This window comes from Typopeltis vanoorti, chromosome 4, assembly GCF_054136105.1.
Source record: "Typopeltis vanoorti isolate ZY-2024b chromosome 4, IOZ_Tvanoo_1.0, whole genome shotgun sequence".
NCBI classification, from domain to species: domain Eukaryota; kingdom Metazoa; phylum Arthropoda; class Arachnida; order Uropygi; family Thelyphonidae; genus Typopeltis; species Typopeltis vanoorti.
In genome coordinates this window covers 79,510,300-79,526,572 of record NC_143552.1, presented here as the reverse complement: position 1 = coordinate 79,526,572, position 16,273 = coordinate 79,510,300, and the positions used below count along the sequence as shown (strand labels likewise).

At 33.4% G+C, this 16,273-nt stretch overlaps 1 protein-coding gene across 1 annotated transcript in view; it reads right to left on the bottom strand.

Annotated features, from left to right (window-relative positions):
- The window catches only part of LOC150107436 (transforming growth factor-beta-induced protein ig-h3-like), a 66,367-nt gene extending 51,550 nt beyond the window's left edge, over positions 1-14,817 (bottom strand). The window contains exons 1-3 of the mRNA XM_090391295.1: positions 14,730-14,817; positions 12,445-12,568; positions 2,944-3,036 (exon numbers count right to left, since the gene is read on the bottom strand). Of these exons, the coding sequence (XP_090247421.1) occupies positions 2,944-3,036; positions 12,445-12,533 (182 nt within the window). The 5' untranslated portion in view covers positions 12,534-12,568; positions 14,730-14,817. The remainder of the gene's footprint in view (positions 1-2,943; positions 3,037-12,444; positions 12,569-14,729) is intronic.
- Positions 14,818-16,273: the final 1,456 nt, after the last annotated feature.

The window sequence follows — 16,273 nt, the reverse complement described above, 5'->3', positions numbered from 1 at the left end:
TATATATTAGTTTTAAGAATGTTGTAGAATGAGCTTGACGAAGTAGTAAAAATGAATGAATAAATAAATAAACAAGAAAATGTAGTCAGAGAGAACAACAGATGAAGCTCTCCGTAAATAATACAAAAGTTAAAGTCACCTCGGACTTTTATAGAAAGGATGAAATTGCGCATAAAATGCAGTCCAGAAGAAGTTAAGAAGTTAACATTGCCTTTAGTGTCAGCTGAAGAAAAATGAACAGTAGGCTTGGGTTGCAGCAGCACAATTTTACTCATGGACTAAAAACAAACCGCATGATCTGAAGGCTGGGATTAATCTCGTGGGAATATATACAAATGCTAATAGTACTGTGTACAAATCCAAAGAAATCGTGGCAATTATAGCAGGGGAACTCAATAAACATTAAAAGAGAAAAATATAAATTTAGAAGTATTAATTGAAACTTAGGTTCAAATGAGGCTAAGTTTTCTGATCTGGTACCAGATGAAGGCGATATTCCACTGACACTAAAGAGTTTTTTTCCCCCAGGAAAATGGATATTTTCTTCCGATATAACAGACAAAACAGCCGAGACATAATATGCTCGCCTGAAGGCTTTTGAATCTTTTAAACCCCAACATTTAATTTTTATAGAATTTTATAATTCTCGAAATACATGTAAGAAATAATTGGCACTTTGCATTTCAAATTTATGTAATCCTTTTTTTTTTTTAAAGTAGGAAAAATGTATTTCCCAGACAAACCTTAAATTATTGGAATTTTATCGTAATATCTACATCCAAATCTGCATATATTTTAGAGCTTTTTTTTTTTTTTTTTTTTACGGGGAAAAAAAAATTCTACCATGACCTTGTTTACATGTGCATGACTTTGTTCTCACCGTATCTTAAGTACTTTCTAGCGTATACAACGCATTGTAATCTTATCTTTCGGTTTTATTTATAAAGCTCCGATAAAAGAGAACACGAAGGATTGTAACAGAGTGTGCATTACTAGAAAAGCGTGAAATATCCAAGACGATGTTTGGATGATCGTTGTAAACAAAACAAGAAATGTTGATGAATAATAGCTTTTGTGCTCTTTCAAAAAATTAGCTGTATTCTGGTAAATGGTGAGCAATTTTTAATCATTAGCATTTTTCATACTTAATAGTTATCATGAATTAATAATTTGATCAGTTTTAATTAAAATTCTAAAATAATTTAGAATGGTTCTTATTTAATATTTTTTTTTTTTTGCAGTAAAGAGATTCTTTTTATAAAATGGGATTTGTTTCAAGTTCGAATGTATAAAAACGAATATTAGTTCAGTAAATTAATAATTAGTTTTAAGCATACGTGGATGCATAATCTGAGCCATGTTAAGACATGTTTATTTATATTGAACACAAGTATACTTTCTCAAACAAACTGGAGAAGATAATGATGCTTGCTAAAGTTGGTGAAAGCAGGAGAAGAGGAAGACCAAGAATTAGATGGGTGGATGGAGTTAAAGAAGCAACAGGAATGTGCCTGGAATTCTGAAAGAAATGGCTAGGAACAGATCTGAATGGAGAGCGTATGATCATAGAGTCACCAGGAGTTGAAAACGACTCGATGGAACATAACAACATAACAACAGTACTTTCTCATCGTTATCCTAAGTGAGGACAATGAATTCTGTCTGCATTATATTAAGAAAGATCCACTGCATAATTTCAATGATAATTGTCAGCTCGGTTGTTAGTATATACTTTCTCAAAGCAACAAGTTGCATATTCGAATCTCGCAGTGAGCATGGATGTTTTTGATAACAAACATTTATTGAAGGTACACTTGGGCTGAATTCAGTGGCGGCTCGTGGCTTGAAATTGTGGGGGTGTTGCAACTTTTGAAATATACAATACACACTGTAAGTACAGTGTACACATACGTGTTTGGATAAAATATGAAAATTAGGGTAAAAATTAAAAAATATTGTTTATTATCGATAAAATTATACAGTTTAGTATAATTCAAAATTACTTAAAAATAAAATCCATTATCATAACCACAATAATGTTCTAAAATAAAAACTATAACAAATGTTATGTCTTTAATTGTGATGTCCAAATATTTAAAGAGACGAAGTAAACACGATAAGCACTACGAACACTCTACTGCTGGCGCAAACTGCATATAAACAACAGTGGAACTGCGCGACAGACAGTGCCGCATTACACTAATAGCTCGCATCTCACTATGCAGTGCATATGCTTGCGCGCGTAGCAATATAACACTGTGGTAAACACAGTGCTGCTAGCGTTCTTTGCCCTCCTAAGCGCTACAAGGTGGATTTTTATTTTTTTTTATACAAAATAAGAGAATTGTATAGGATTGTTGATGATAAAATTAAATATTACAAGCAAATATAAATAAATTAATAAATATATTTATGTATCGAGAAAAATTGGGGGTGCTGCAGTTCCGCAGTGCCTATGCACGAGCCGCTCCTGGCTGAATTGTTATGCATTCTGGTCCAAGCAACTATGCTATGAGATTAGTGTGTTATGTGTGTTAAACTGCGTGTGTTCTCCGGCCACTTTGCTTCTTTTTTTTTTTTTTTTAGAGGTAGAGGGAGAATGAAAAACCAAATTTCCTGGAGGAAAACTCTCTGATATCCCCATATGAGACTAGCTAACTGATCTTCGGTTGAAAATCCCTTGTTAAAATTATTTTCGTCTTACACGGGATTCGAACTCAATTCTCTCGTCCTAAGGTCATTGTCGTCACCGAGTGATCTACGACAGCTCGGAAATACGGTGATAAGAATTATGTATTGGACTGATGGGTGATAAATACAAAAAAAAAAAAAAAAATACTACGTAAATGATTTTACAATATCGTATTATTATCTTAATGTTATTTAATTACTGACCTTTATGAAGTCTTACGTTATTTAAGTAATAAGGAATATGGTACTTACGTTTCTTCTCCACAAATACTGCCACCGGACCAAGGAGTAGAAAAATATCGATTTCCTGAACCTACTACTTGTTCTTGAACGCATACTTTCGGACTAGAAAATGAAAAGAAAAAAAAAAAAAAACTTAGCTAGTAAAACTAATAATTTGGAACTTGCAATTTTTTCATTTCTTTTTCATCTTTTCGTTTTGTAAATTTCAGTCAATGTTCTGTGTGTGTGTGGGGGGGGTTAAATCAAACAAAATTAGGACATCCTTTTCCTAGTTATCTCCAAATGCTTCACAATCGGGAAATAAATATAAGTCGTTCTGGAAAAATAGCGTTCCCCCCCCCTTTCCCTAAATATATTATTATTATTTTGAAGTTTGGTGCTTTCGCTTCTCATAATTGCCAGGAACTAGCTAATTTATTTGACCCACTTTTCATTCTTTTTTTTTTTTATTTTTATTGATTTCCGTAAACTATATTAAATCTGCAGTTTCCGGAACAGTAACATATATAGAGGATGTGACATATAATTGCGGGGTTTTTTTAATAGAAGTTATAGTTGCAACTATATTCAATAAAATATAAAAGTATAAAATATTTTAAAAAAATAGCAAAATATAGAATTTTTTTGATAGTTTATAGTTTGCTTTCCCAACCTTTCACTACTAAATATATTAACACGGATATTTATAAATCGTGTATAATTTGGCAAGACGTCAGTAAAAAAAAAAAAAAAAAAAAAAAAAAAAAAAAAAACATAATAAAGAAGTGGTGTAACCCTGAACCAACACTTTCCTTCCTCGGTAAGAGAACTCAGAACAGCATAAATAATATAACTACCAGTCATGCCTTCAAAAAATTCTTTTTTTTTCCCGTAATTAAAAAAAAAATGTGCCATGCTTTAAAGAAGCTCAACAGAAATGTATTTTATTTTAGTATTTTTCTTTGACGTTGGATATCAGTAGTAGTAAATTGACAAATGCTTATAGATTATGTAATGTGTTAAAGCAACGAGTCAAGTACTGAGAAAACAGAATATTTATTTCTGTAAATGTCTAAACACATAAAAACTCAATTGTTATATTCTGTTGATTTTTCCATAATCTGTTTAATTGTCAATATTGCGTCTGCGCACTTCTTGATCTAAAATCTTGTTGCTCTTCATGTAATAGCAGCGATTCATTTATAATTCGTTGAATATGATTTTGTACGATTTTTCAAGCACATTGATAACGCTTTAATTCTTCTATAATTATTTACATCTGTTTTTATCTTATTAAAAAAGACACCGTAATATTTTTGCTCCATTCATATGGTATTTGTTCTTAGAAAACGTTGTTCTAAAATAGTTGAAATAAACTGAAATATGATTTATTTTATTTTTTTCCATATTTTAACAACTCAATCTGCAATTTGTGTATTCTCATGTAAAAATGTTTTCTGTTTATTGTGAAGCTATTTTAAATCATTATCTTTCAAATCTTCAGACAAGTTAAATTTTCTTCTTCATGCAGTTTAATAAATTGTTTTTTTCCCAGCAAAAAATAAATTTCTAATTAATTCCCATATTTTCTTTTGTGTTGCATAAAAGTTGTGTAAAGATTTCCCAGCTTTTATAGTTTTATGTTTACATCAGGGCTGTTATTGTTAAATTATTCTTTTATTCTTCGTTGTTGTAATATTTTCCATTTAATTCTCTTCCGTCCTTAGATGGGTTGAGTCCTCTAATTAGGAGTTTTACACAATTCAATGCAACCAATTTGCTATCCCTCCGCTGCATCCCTCTAAGGGGAACTATTTTATGTCTGTAGATATGCGTGTTCATGGAGACGATTTGCCTGTTTGCGTGATTTCTGGTTTTTAAACTGAAGATGAGTTAGCCGGTTGACACTGGCTGCCTCATCTTCAGTTTAAAAATCCTGATAAAAGTTATTCACATTCCAGATGGCATTCGAACCCAGATCTTTCCAACTAAAGGGTACTGACTGATCTACAAAAGCTAGTGATAATATTTTAAAGCGATTTTCTTTATGTTAGTAGAATGTGTTATTGTTTCTCAATTCATTGTTTGTACCACACTCTAATAATTGAATTTTATTTTTTTTCTGATCTGACATTTCAAGTTCGTATCGCATCGTTTCCAAGGTTACCATCTCCTTGTCCGATCCGTCGATTTCGTATTGTTAATCCGGTTGGAATTTCCATTGTTTCCTCGGGCAAGTTAATTTTGCATTTTGGACAGTCAGCTAACCTACTTTCTCGATGCCTCCTGCGTTGACTTGGCATGGTGATATGGCCTTCATGCTTATATTGTCCTTTTGATAGTATACACTTACCGACATGCTTCGCCCACATGGCCGTTCACCCTCTCCACGCTGAGGTACAGGAAGGATTAAAGAGAAAGGAGAATTAACATTCTCAACCATTAAAACAATAATGTCACGCAAACAACTGCTCCTAAATTGCACCCAACCTCCTGTTTCTCCGGTAATTGACTCACTTTTTTTACACACACACACACACACACACACACACACACACACACACATATATATATATATATATATATATATATATTTTTTTTTTTTTTTTTTTTTTTAAATAGATATTTAATGACTTTAAACCGAGAGAAAATATTAAGTTTTAATGAGAATGATGCAACTAGTTTCAGCCTTTTACAACCTTCATCAGGTATCCACTAAAGGTAGAACACAATAATAAAAATTGAAGTTACAAAAAACTGAGAATTACAGGCAAAAAATGCAATACATAATTGACATAAAAAATGTTGTATTTTTCAAGTTGTTCTATCCAACCCGCCATTGTCTGTTGCATGCGTGCTTGTAGGTTCTCGAGAACGCCAGTATTGAATAACTGCAGTATGGGTCTCAGGAATGTTGTAACTTAAATTGCTGTTCAAATGTTCAGGATTAAGGAGGATTTCCCTGGATTCCACGATTTTCCTTTCAAACTCATCACTGCAGCGAAAAATGTTTTCGGATTTATCCCAGCAAATTGAGTGACTTTGTAGATCATCGTGAGGATTGTTTGAGAAAAGAACATGACCGGATAGCGCCGATGCATGTGATCTTTTATAGGAGATGTCTCTCTTATGTTCTTCTATACGTAGTTCAATAGATTTCTTAGTCTGTCCAAAGTAAGGAATATTACAATCGCACCATAATTTGTATACACCTGGATATTTTAGGTTCTGATGGCTTATAAGAGAACGGATTTTAGGTAGTGTAGTGAAAAACGTCCTGATGTTGTATTTTTTAAGGACTTTAGCCAATATTTGGAGACTGAACTAATGTATGGGACGGAGATGCTACCTTTAAAATTCCTAGTTTCTGTAGTATACACTGCCTAAGATCCAGAAGAAATTTCTTAATCGTTTTTTCAGAATATCCATTTTGTTTAAAGATCAGAGAAAGGTGATTAATTTCTTTTTGGAGCTCATCTGGTTCATTTAAAAGAGAGCGTGCTCTGTGTCCTAAGGTAGAGATAGTTCCGAGCTTTTGTGGTGGAAAGTGATGAGATTGACAGTGCAAATATCTATTAGTATGAGTAGGTTTTCTGTATATAGAGATTTTAAATCTATCAGAGCATCGTGTAAGAATTACATCCAGGAATGGAAGGAGTTATTTCGTTCTAGTTCGGCAGTAATTTTTTTAGAATGCTGGTTGTTAAGATGATGAAGAAAATCCATGAGAGATGTGTGCCCGTGACTCCATATAATGAAAATGTCGTCAACATAACGTTTCCAAAGTTTCGGCTGAAGTGAGAAGGATGATATGGCTTTCGTTTCAAAATCTTCAAGGAAAATGTTTGCTAGAACCGGGGATAAAGGGTTGCCCATTGCTAGGCCTTGGTTCTGTTTGTAAATGGATTCCCTATATTTGAAGTAGCCAGATTGAATACAATGCTTTAATAAAGCAAATATCTTTTTTGACAATTTGTTCTTTAATAATGTTAATACTTCCTAAGTAGGGACGCTAATAAATAATGAGATAATGTCAAAACTTGCTATGATATCATTTTCGCTGATGGAAATATTTTTGATATGAGAAACGAAATCTGTGGTGTTTTTGATGAACGATGATGATTTATTGGAGAAACACTTGAGGTATTCCGCAAGATGTTTAGAAAGCTTATAAGTAGGACCATCAATACCTTCCACACTTGGGCGAAGAGGGGTGTTTTCCTTGTGGATCTTCGGAACTCCATAAATGCGTGGTATAGGAGAATGTAGAGAACATAAAGCAAGGCGAATATTGTGAGAAAGTTCACTTGTAGTCTTTAACAGATTGTTTGTGCGGTTTTGTAGTTCTCTTGTTGGATCATCCTGATAAATTGAATATATAATGTTGTCTTCAAGCAATTGAAGCATTTTATTGTGGTAATCTTCAGAGTTGAGGGCGACTGGCATTGCCTTTATCTGCAGGTAAAATAATGATGTTTTGTTCTTTTTAAGATTCTTTAAGGCTTGTCTTTCGGCAGGTGAGAGATTATCTGTTGGAGGTTTAACATTATTGATAATGAAGATGGATTCAATATGGAAAAGTTTTGCCAAATGATTAGGAATAAGTGAACTGGCTTTTTCTATTTTAGTAAGTAGAGATTCTTTTGGAATAAACTTTGGTGAGGGAATGGAATTCAGACCTTTGTTTAGAATATCTTTTTATACCTGATGAAGGCTGTAAAAGGCTGAAACTAGTTGCATCATTCTTAATAAAACTTAATATTTTATCTCATTTTAAATTTTAAAGTCATTAAATATCTATTTTTAAAATGTAAAAAAAAAATATATATATATATATATATGTGTGTGTGTGTGTGTGTGTGTATTCCTAAGCTTCTACTCAGTTGTTATGGTATAACAACTGAGTAGAAGCTTAGGAATACACACACACACACACACACACACACACACACACACACACACACACACACATATACTGTATATATATTTTTTTTTTTTTTTTTTTTTTTTTTGAGATATCACTTATTTTTTCGTAGTAAGTAAAAGTGATGATGAAAAAGATGAAAGATTCTATTTAAATCTGACAAACTTGATCATTTAATTTTAATATTAAAAATATGAAGATAAACATGAATAAATATTTTAGTAATTTAATATCCATTTTTGTCTTTCGTGTAAGCTCAAATATTTTCGGACAAACTCTAAAAATATGTGGGGTCTACATTGAAGCAATAAAACAAAAGCGATTATTAGATTACTAACATATTTATTAATCTTTATCTGATTTTATATTAAAATTTAAGCGATTACGTTTGTCAAACGTCAACACTATCCTTATTGCTACCGGAAGTGGTACTGTTCTCTTTCTTTCTCTCTTTCAAATTTTGGCATCACAAACATGCTTCTAAAAATTATTTCGGCATAAATATTTCTCTTTATATTTAATGGACACATGACATATACTATTAAGTATTAAATCAAATTAGGCATGTAAGTTTTTTTTTTCTAGCCCCGAATTTCCATCTTCAAGTTTTGTAACTCACATATTAAACAAATGATGGGAACGTGACTGAACTCGAGAACATGATACGACAAAGCGTTATATCTGTAAATTCAGTATGATAGAAAACTCAATTTGTTTATTTCGGAAAGTTAAAAAAAAAATGCAAGGCAGAGACAAGAAAATATCCGTGTTTTGAAAATTGAAGGCCTTTATTTGTTGTGTTGTAAAGTCCCCTTTTGTCACTTACCTGTTAACTTTGCTCCAATTAAAAGGACTTGTCCAGTGCACTATTTACGCATTGATAACATAAACAACTGCCAATTGCGCCAAATAATTTTGAAACATTCAATACAATAATTTCAATTTCACACAGTAATTTTAAAATTATTATAATTATGTAATAAATGCTAAAATAATAAATTTTTAACTCTTATTATGTCATAATGCATAATTGTTATATTTGTAGAGGAGAGAGAGGCCAAAGAAAGCGTTCCTGAAAATGTTAATCCATTTTTTTAAATTTTAAATTAAAATCGATGCCACGGCAACCGATTACTTCGAACGATCACAGACTTCATAATCATCAAATTCCTGCCATGTACCCTCAAGGGGTGTTACAGGATACGATAGTACTACATGAAAAATTTACATCATTATTAACTTCCTATCTACAATTTTCCTCCAAATCAGTCTGTTACTTGTCAAGACTCCAACATTATCAGATCTTATGTTTCTATCGTCTAAGGCACTTTGTACCGTATCAATCCACCTATATCTTGGTCTTCCTCTGGGTCGTTTTCCTGCCAACCTGGTAGAGAACACTTGTTTTGCTAATCTTTCCTCGCCTTTCTGTTTAAGTGACCATACCACCTGAGATTAGCTCTGCTAACGCATTCCTGGATGCTGACAATGTCAAGTTCTTTCCTAATATCCTAGTTTTTAATATGATATTGCCATTGATGCCATCTATTCACGCCTCTAATCTTTCTCAGGACTCTCATATCTGTTGTCTCTAGTCTTTGGTCAAGTGTCTTACTTCTGACCCAGCTCTCAGATCCATAAGTTAAAACTGGTTTGAACACTGTCTTGCATACAGCTAATTTAGTGTTCCGACTAATTTCTCTCTTATTCCATATGAATTTATTCAATTGACTTCCCACCATACCAGCTTTGCTGATTCTGTTGTCTATTTCTATATTTAATTTATCATCTTGTAAAAATCGTGCCTAAGTAGCTGAAATGTTTCACTTGTTCCACAGGTTCTCCATTCACAACACAGTTGATATTTTCAATGATTCTGCCTATTTTCATTGTCTTTGTCTTTTTATTGCTGACCTTCATACCATGTCTATTACAACAGCTATTCAATTTAGTCAGAGAATCTTGCAGACTTGTAGCAGATTTATTTAGAAGTATAACATCATCCGCATAAAGCAAAGAGCTGACATTAACATCTCCAATTTTGATATCAGGTTTAATACCACATTCCTTCATAATGTGATCCATATAGATAATGAATAACAGAGGGGATAATGTACATCCTTGTCTCACACCAGATTTAACATTAAACCATCTTCCTGTACTTCCTTCAATTCTAACTGCTGACTTACAATTCAAATAAACACTAAGTATTGCTTGATATCAGGGACCCGCCAGTAGTGGTCGACGCCTGTGTGCAAAACTTTAGTTGGCGCCCCTATTTCCCCCTCCAATAAAAAATCACTTTAAAAAAACGTTTTTTGTTGGCGCTTTTACTATCCTGGCGCCTGTGTGCGTCGCACACATTGCACATATGGCCGGCGTCCCTGAATATAATGCCCCATTGACACCATATAACTGTAGCATATTGAATAGCTTCTCTCTTGGCACCTTGTCATATACCTTTTCCAGATCCACAAAACTTAAATACAGATCTTTGTTATATTCCCATTATTTCTCAACTATTTGTCATAAAGTGAAGATCTGATCCTGATAGACTCTATTTGGTCTGAATCCAGCTTCTTCACCAATCTTTTCTTCCACAATTCTTCTCAACCGTTTCTCAAGTATACTGGCATAAATCTTGCCCGGAACACTCAGTAGGGAAATACTGTACCTCTGCAATTCTCACATTCAGATTTATTTTCCTTTTTATATATGGGTACTATGAGAACTCTATTCCGATTATCGTGAATTCGTCCCTCTGTCCACACCTTCTGAATTATGCAGTGCAGACACTGTAATACTTTTATACCACCATTCCTTTCTACATTTCAAACCTTTGATGACTTTTTCTACTTCAAGTATGGATGGGGTGTATTCCTGACTGTATGCCTGTTGAGTGTTTTTTACCACTGTGCTATCACTGCTTGTTTCATTTAGCAATTTTTCGAAGTACCTACTTCAAGGATATCTTTTTCTCCCGTTTTCATGACACCTTTATCATCTCTAACTCCTTTTACAGCACTCTTTCCTCCATTTCTAAACTTCTTAAATAACCTTCAGAATATCTTAATTATTCTGGACATAATTGATGAACATAGAAAATAAATATCACCTTCTTGATATTTATTTTCTATGTTCTTGCCAAAGTCCTCCCATGACTTTTGTTTAGCTAGTTTTACACACTGTTTCGCTTTCTTACATTTGTCTCTGTATTCTCTAAGAGCACAAGCTGACTTATTTGCCAGGAACGTTTGATATGCTTTCTTCTTTTTTTTTTTTTCACTTCCTCCTTAACTTCCTGTGTCCACCATGGAGTTCTGATTTTTCTATCCTTGCAGACAGTCTCGCCACATCTCTCTCTGACTGAACCAATTAGGGTTTTCTTCAAGGCTTGCCACTTAATCTCCAAGTTTTGGTTCCTGTTCTCAAACTCTTTCATTTTTGATTCAATAATCTTTGTGTATTTTATTCTACAGTTCACATCTGAGAGCTGCTCAACTTTCATTCGCTTTAAAACATTCTTACATGTTATTCTTTTCAATATGAAATTCAATTTTATCCTGCTCAAGACTAAACAGTGATCGCTTCCAATTTCAAATCCTCTGAACACTCTGGTGTCCTGCACCAGGAAGAAAACATCACTATCAGCAATAACATAGTCAATGAGACCTCTTATTCCTTGCATCTTCTCTCCATGTGAATTTGTGCACATTTTTATGTTGGAACATGGTGTTAGTAATAACCAGTCCATGGCCTGAGCAGTAATCCCACAGGTATTTGCCATTATTATTAGCTTTGCTCTTTTCTCCAAAGTTTCCCAAAATATTTTTGTATGTCTGACAATCATTTCCTACTCTTCTATTTAGATCCCAAACAAGGATTACATTTTCCTTTTTCATTGTGTCAGTTGCTTTCTCTAAAGCCTCAAAATTCCTCCACATCTACCTTAATATAACCTTCTGTGCGACCATAGGCACAAATGAGTCTAATTGCCCAGTTCCCCATTCTGATATTTGCCCAGATCACTCTACTCGAGACTGCCTGCCTTTCAAGAAGATTAGCCTCCTATTTAGTGTTCAATACTATGGCTACTCCTTTCTCAGCTAGCTGCATTTCTTTGCCATTCAGGCTTCTTATGTTGATAGTACCGATCTTTAACTCTGGTGATGTTGAGTTGGGATGTGTTTTCAAATTTGTTCCAGTAGCTGACTTTTCGCTGTTTGCCCTGGTTCCCTGGCGAAAACAACGAGGCCTTGTTTAACTGGGTGACATCCCAGCCAGCATTAAAATTTGTATTTTGGTTTAAGCCAATAAGAATAAAATTTGGTCGGCTAAATCCCAAATTGCCAGCCTATCCTCGTTCGTTCAGTATCCAGGCAGATACCCAACAGGGTGCACCAAGAGGTGAGGATTGGACATTAGGTGAGAAGCTCTGGTCTGTTCTCTGCATTTTAAATGCGGAGGTCTCTTCTCAGTTATACAGCTTTGACCCTTAAGTACCCCAATGATCACAGAGGAGACTGAAAATATTTTTGAACAAACGTCCTTTCATCGAACCTCATTTTGTATATCGCAATATTTATATTTATTTAAAATGAACTTACCCTTGCTTTCGAGATAATTCTTCCCACCATTTGCAATCGAGTAACTGAAAAAAGGCGATAAATAAAATACTACGACCTAATTGCCTCATCGTTTCAATTACGGACCCTTTCCTGGAAGCAGTGCCTGCAAAATAACACAGAATCATATTAGAAGGATGAATCTACACAGGGGTTGGCCAAATTTAAGGTCTATTTTAAGACATAAATATTGTATAAATCATGAAACCTTAATTCAAGTATTATAAAGAATTAAAAAAAAAAACGAAAATTCAAGTAATAAAATATTATTTCAACAAATTCCTAATTCCTTCGATTACGGTTTTGCAGTTAACGAAAAATAATAATTATAATTAAAAAAAAAATAATAATAAATTTCATCGCAGGCGGGAGATCACACTCACACAGTCCATCATACCGCTCTTAAATACGTTTTCGCACTCACATACTCTCGGACAATGCATTCCAATTATTCACCACTCTCCATGCAAAACACCTGTTCCTCACCCTCTTGCGCACACTCTCCTTATAACAGTTTCCAGGGATGACCTCATGTTCTCTCCTTATCTTCACCCATTCTATTAAAACCTCTTCCGCATTAATCTCGTAAAGACCCCTTAGCAACTCAAATGTTTTAATCATATCTCTCCTCCTCCTCCTTCTTCCAGTTTCTGCAAATTGCATTTCCTCAATCTGTCCTCAGTTGTATTTCCTCATATTCAACATTCCAGAAACCATCTTATTCAATCGTTTCTGTACCCTTTCCTATATCTCTTCATCCTTTTAAAAACCAACTCTGTGCGCAGTAATCTAGATGTGGCCTGATCAAAGTCATATACAATGGAACCATAACACTTACTTCTACACGCCAGTATCCTCTGCATCATTTTCCTAATCCGTTGTGCTGTCCCCATAATTTTAGCAGTGTCCCTGAAAATTTTAAGTCCTTGTCCACGATCAGGATATTTCCCCCGATTGTGTACTCTACATCCCATCTCTGCTTCCCAAATTTTAAAACCTTACACTTTGCAACATTGAATTGATAATACTACTCAATTTTCTCTTCAGCCAGCGCATTCAAGTCCTCTTGCAAAGCATCCTCTCTACTGCTTATAGTTCTCCTAACTTTGCATCGTTTGCAAACAACTGCATATCACTATTCGAACCTCTCTCGATATCATTAATATACAAGTTTAACAGTTGGCCTCAAAACAGACCACCTGGGCACACTACTAGTGACTTTTTTCTTCTTGGATATCGCTCCTCCATAGACAACTTCCTAATATCTTAGACATCCAATCTTCAATTCAGCGCATTAATGTGTTTATCTAACCCTATCCGTTCTAATTTAATTACCAGCTTATCATATGACAATCTATCAAAAGCCTTTGCAAAATCTAAATATACAGCTGTGTACGTATTACCCTTATCCCAGTGGTGTAGCTAGAGCTTTTGCTGCCCGGGCGGTCCCTGAATTTGTCGCCCCTCTCAATGCACACCAAAAATACTACAAAAAGTCAAAACGACGTATAGGGAAATAAATTAAAACACTATGTTTATTTTTGAAGTAAAACTTTAATTTCAGCATTCTAAAATGTTATTTTTCTTGCTTTTCTGTTAGCAACAACGTCGATGACATTGGCGAAGTCTATATCATAGTAATTTTGGTAATTCTTAATCAATTTTATTTAGAAAAACCTCTCTCACCACTAGCAACACTTACAGCAATTGTGAGGAAAATTCGCTGTAGTATTACAATATTTGGAAATGAGTTCTCGAGACTGTATTTTAGAATTAACTGAAAAAGTTCAAAAAGGTTCAAAGTGTTGCTCACGGCGGAATGCCCCCTCCGCTCCTCCCTAGCTACGCCTCTGCCTTATCCACTGCATCTGTCACCTTGTTATAATAAGTAAGCAGACTGCTAAAACAAGAGCCTCCTTTATTATAAATAAGGTTAAAGAATTCCGCTATTTGAAGACTGAAAACTATAACTGCTAAACCACCAAAAATTCAGAAGCAAATCAACCTGTTATGCAAGAGATAACGTGCACAGTTTGCGATGAAGCACAAGTATTATACTGTAATTGCAAGCTGTTATATTGTTCATTTTCCAAATAAGTATTCAATGGCTTTAAATCGGGATCTAAATAAGTTTAGCTAATTGTAAGTGTTCATAAAAAATATAAACACGAGTTATTATATAAGTTTAAAGAATTTCATGTAATATTAAATTATACAATAGTGGGTAATGCATGCTATTGAATCAGAAAAGTAAACCTTATACTTACCGAAGTGCTTGTCAACCGAAAGACTGCGACAAATTCAACTTGCACGTGTCGTTTTAACAGAGCCGATATTAAACAGTCATTATGTGGGCGGAATTCCAGGGTGAAGGTTAGGGCAGTTTTTGACTGTTTCATCCAGACAGCAATAACTTACTCAGATGTGTTAATAAATACTGAAATCGTCCTTGGACTGAATAAAATAATTAATATTAATGATCTAAAAAAAGAAAAGTTTCATTCAAGTGTTTTTGGAAATAATTAAGGGTTGATAGGATTTAAAATATTAATTTATTTTACTTAACTTACTTTTACTGAATTACAACGGATGTAATTTTATCCGTTCTTCAAGGATTTTCTTTGGAAGTTTTCTGATTATGAATTTTGTAGAAATTCAGATTAATGCTCTTGGCATATCTTGTGTCAATCCCGGATTTTTTTTAAAGCCTTTATTTCTCATTCTTTGTAGTTTATCCATTTTTTTATCATATTTTGATCTTTGTATATACGCATTTTTTGCGCACAACGCTATTTTTTGCTTATCTTAAAGAAAAAAAAAATTATTGACGACAATCTATTTTTTCGATTTTTGTTATTATTTCTTGTAGTATCTTCGTATCTTCATATCTTCATATCTTCAGTATGAAAATAGGAAGATTATTATCTAGTTTATCTTTACTTACACAGAAAATTACGTTATATGATAAAGTTGCAGATTAATTAATTATGAAATTTGTACCTATTTTTATTTATTGTTATTCTTTTCTTTTGGGAGATTACTGTTATTCATGAACAACTCGAATTTCACAAGGGATATTGACTACCTTTCTTAATTCATGTGATTAAATTGTTAAATGTATTTAAGAGGCGTGCAGAATTGAAAATTATAATTCCTCTCTATAAACATTATTGAACTGTGTTGAAGTCATCTGCCTTCCATTTAGGGACCTCTACTGCAGATCAATGATTAGACATCACCTTCACCTGAACGCTGAAATTCAACTTCCAAATACGCATACACAACAGCAAAAAAATTATAAAGTTGATTGATTATTATATGAACATGAGTAATTTATATCTGTAAATTACTCATGTTCTCATGCCGATCTGTATGTTTTGCAGAATTTCACTCTGCCAATTCTCCTATAACAGTGGTGTTCAACCTTTTTTACTACGCGAGATACTTTTCTATAAAAAGTTATTCGGCGATCTACTCTCTTATATAGATCACGTTTCCCCAACCTGATATCTGATTATGCACAAATAAACAACTAAAAATAAAAAAATAAAAAAATACACAACTGAAAACTCTATTTGTGTATTTAATAATTTATTTATCACTTTTAATTATTTTAATACAAAAAAAAATAAAAATAAAAATATATTGGAAGAAAATATTTATTTCTCTATTTTGGAAAACCAAAGCTAGAAAAAACAACAGATTGATTACAAACTCACAAGTTACAGGAAATGCTGGTTGATTAAAAAAAAAAAAAGTTAATGAGAAATTTGGCATTGTTTGGACCTCGCAATATTTTCATAGTGAAGTT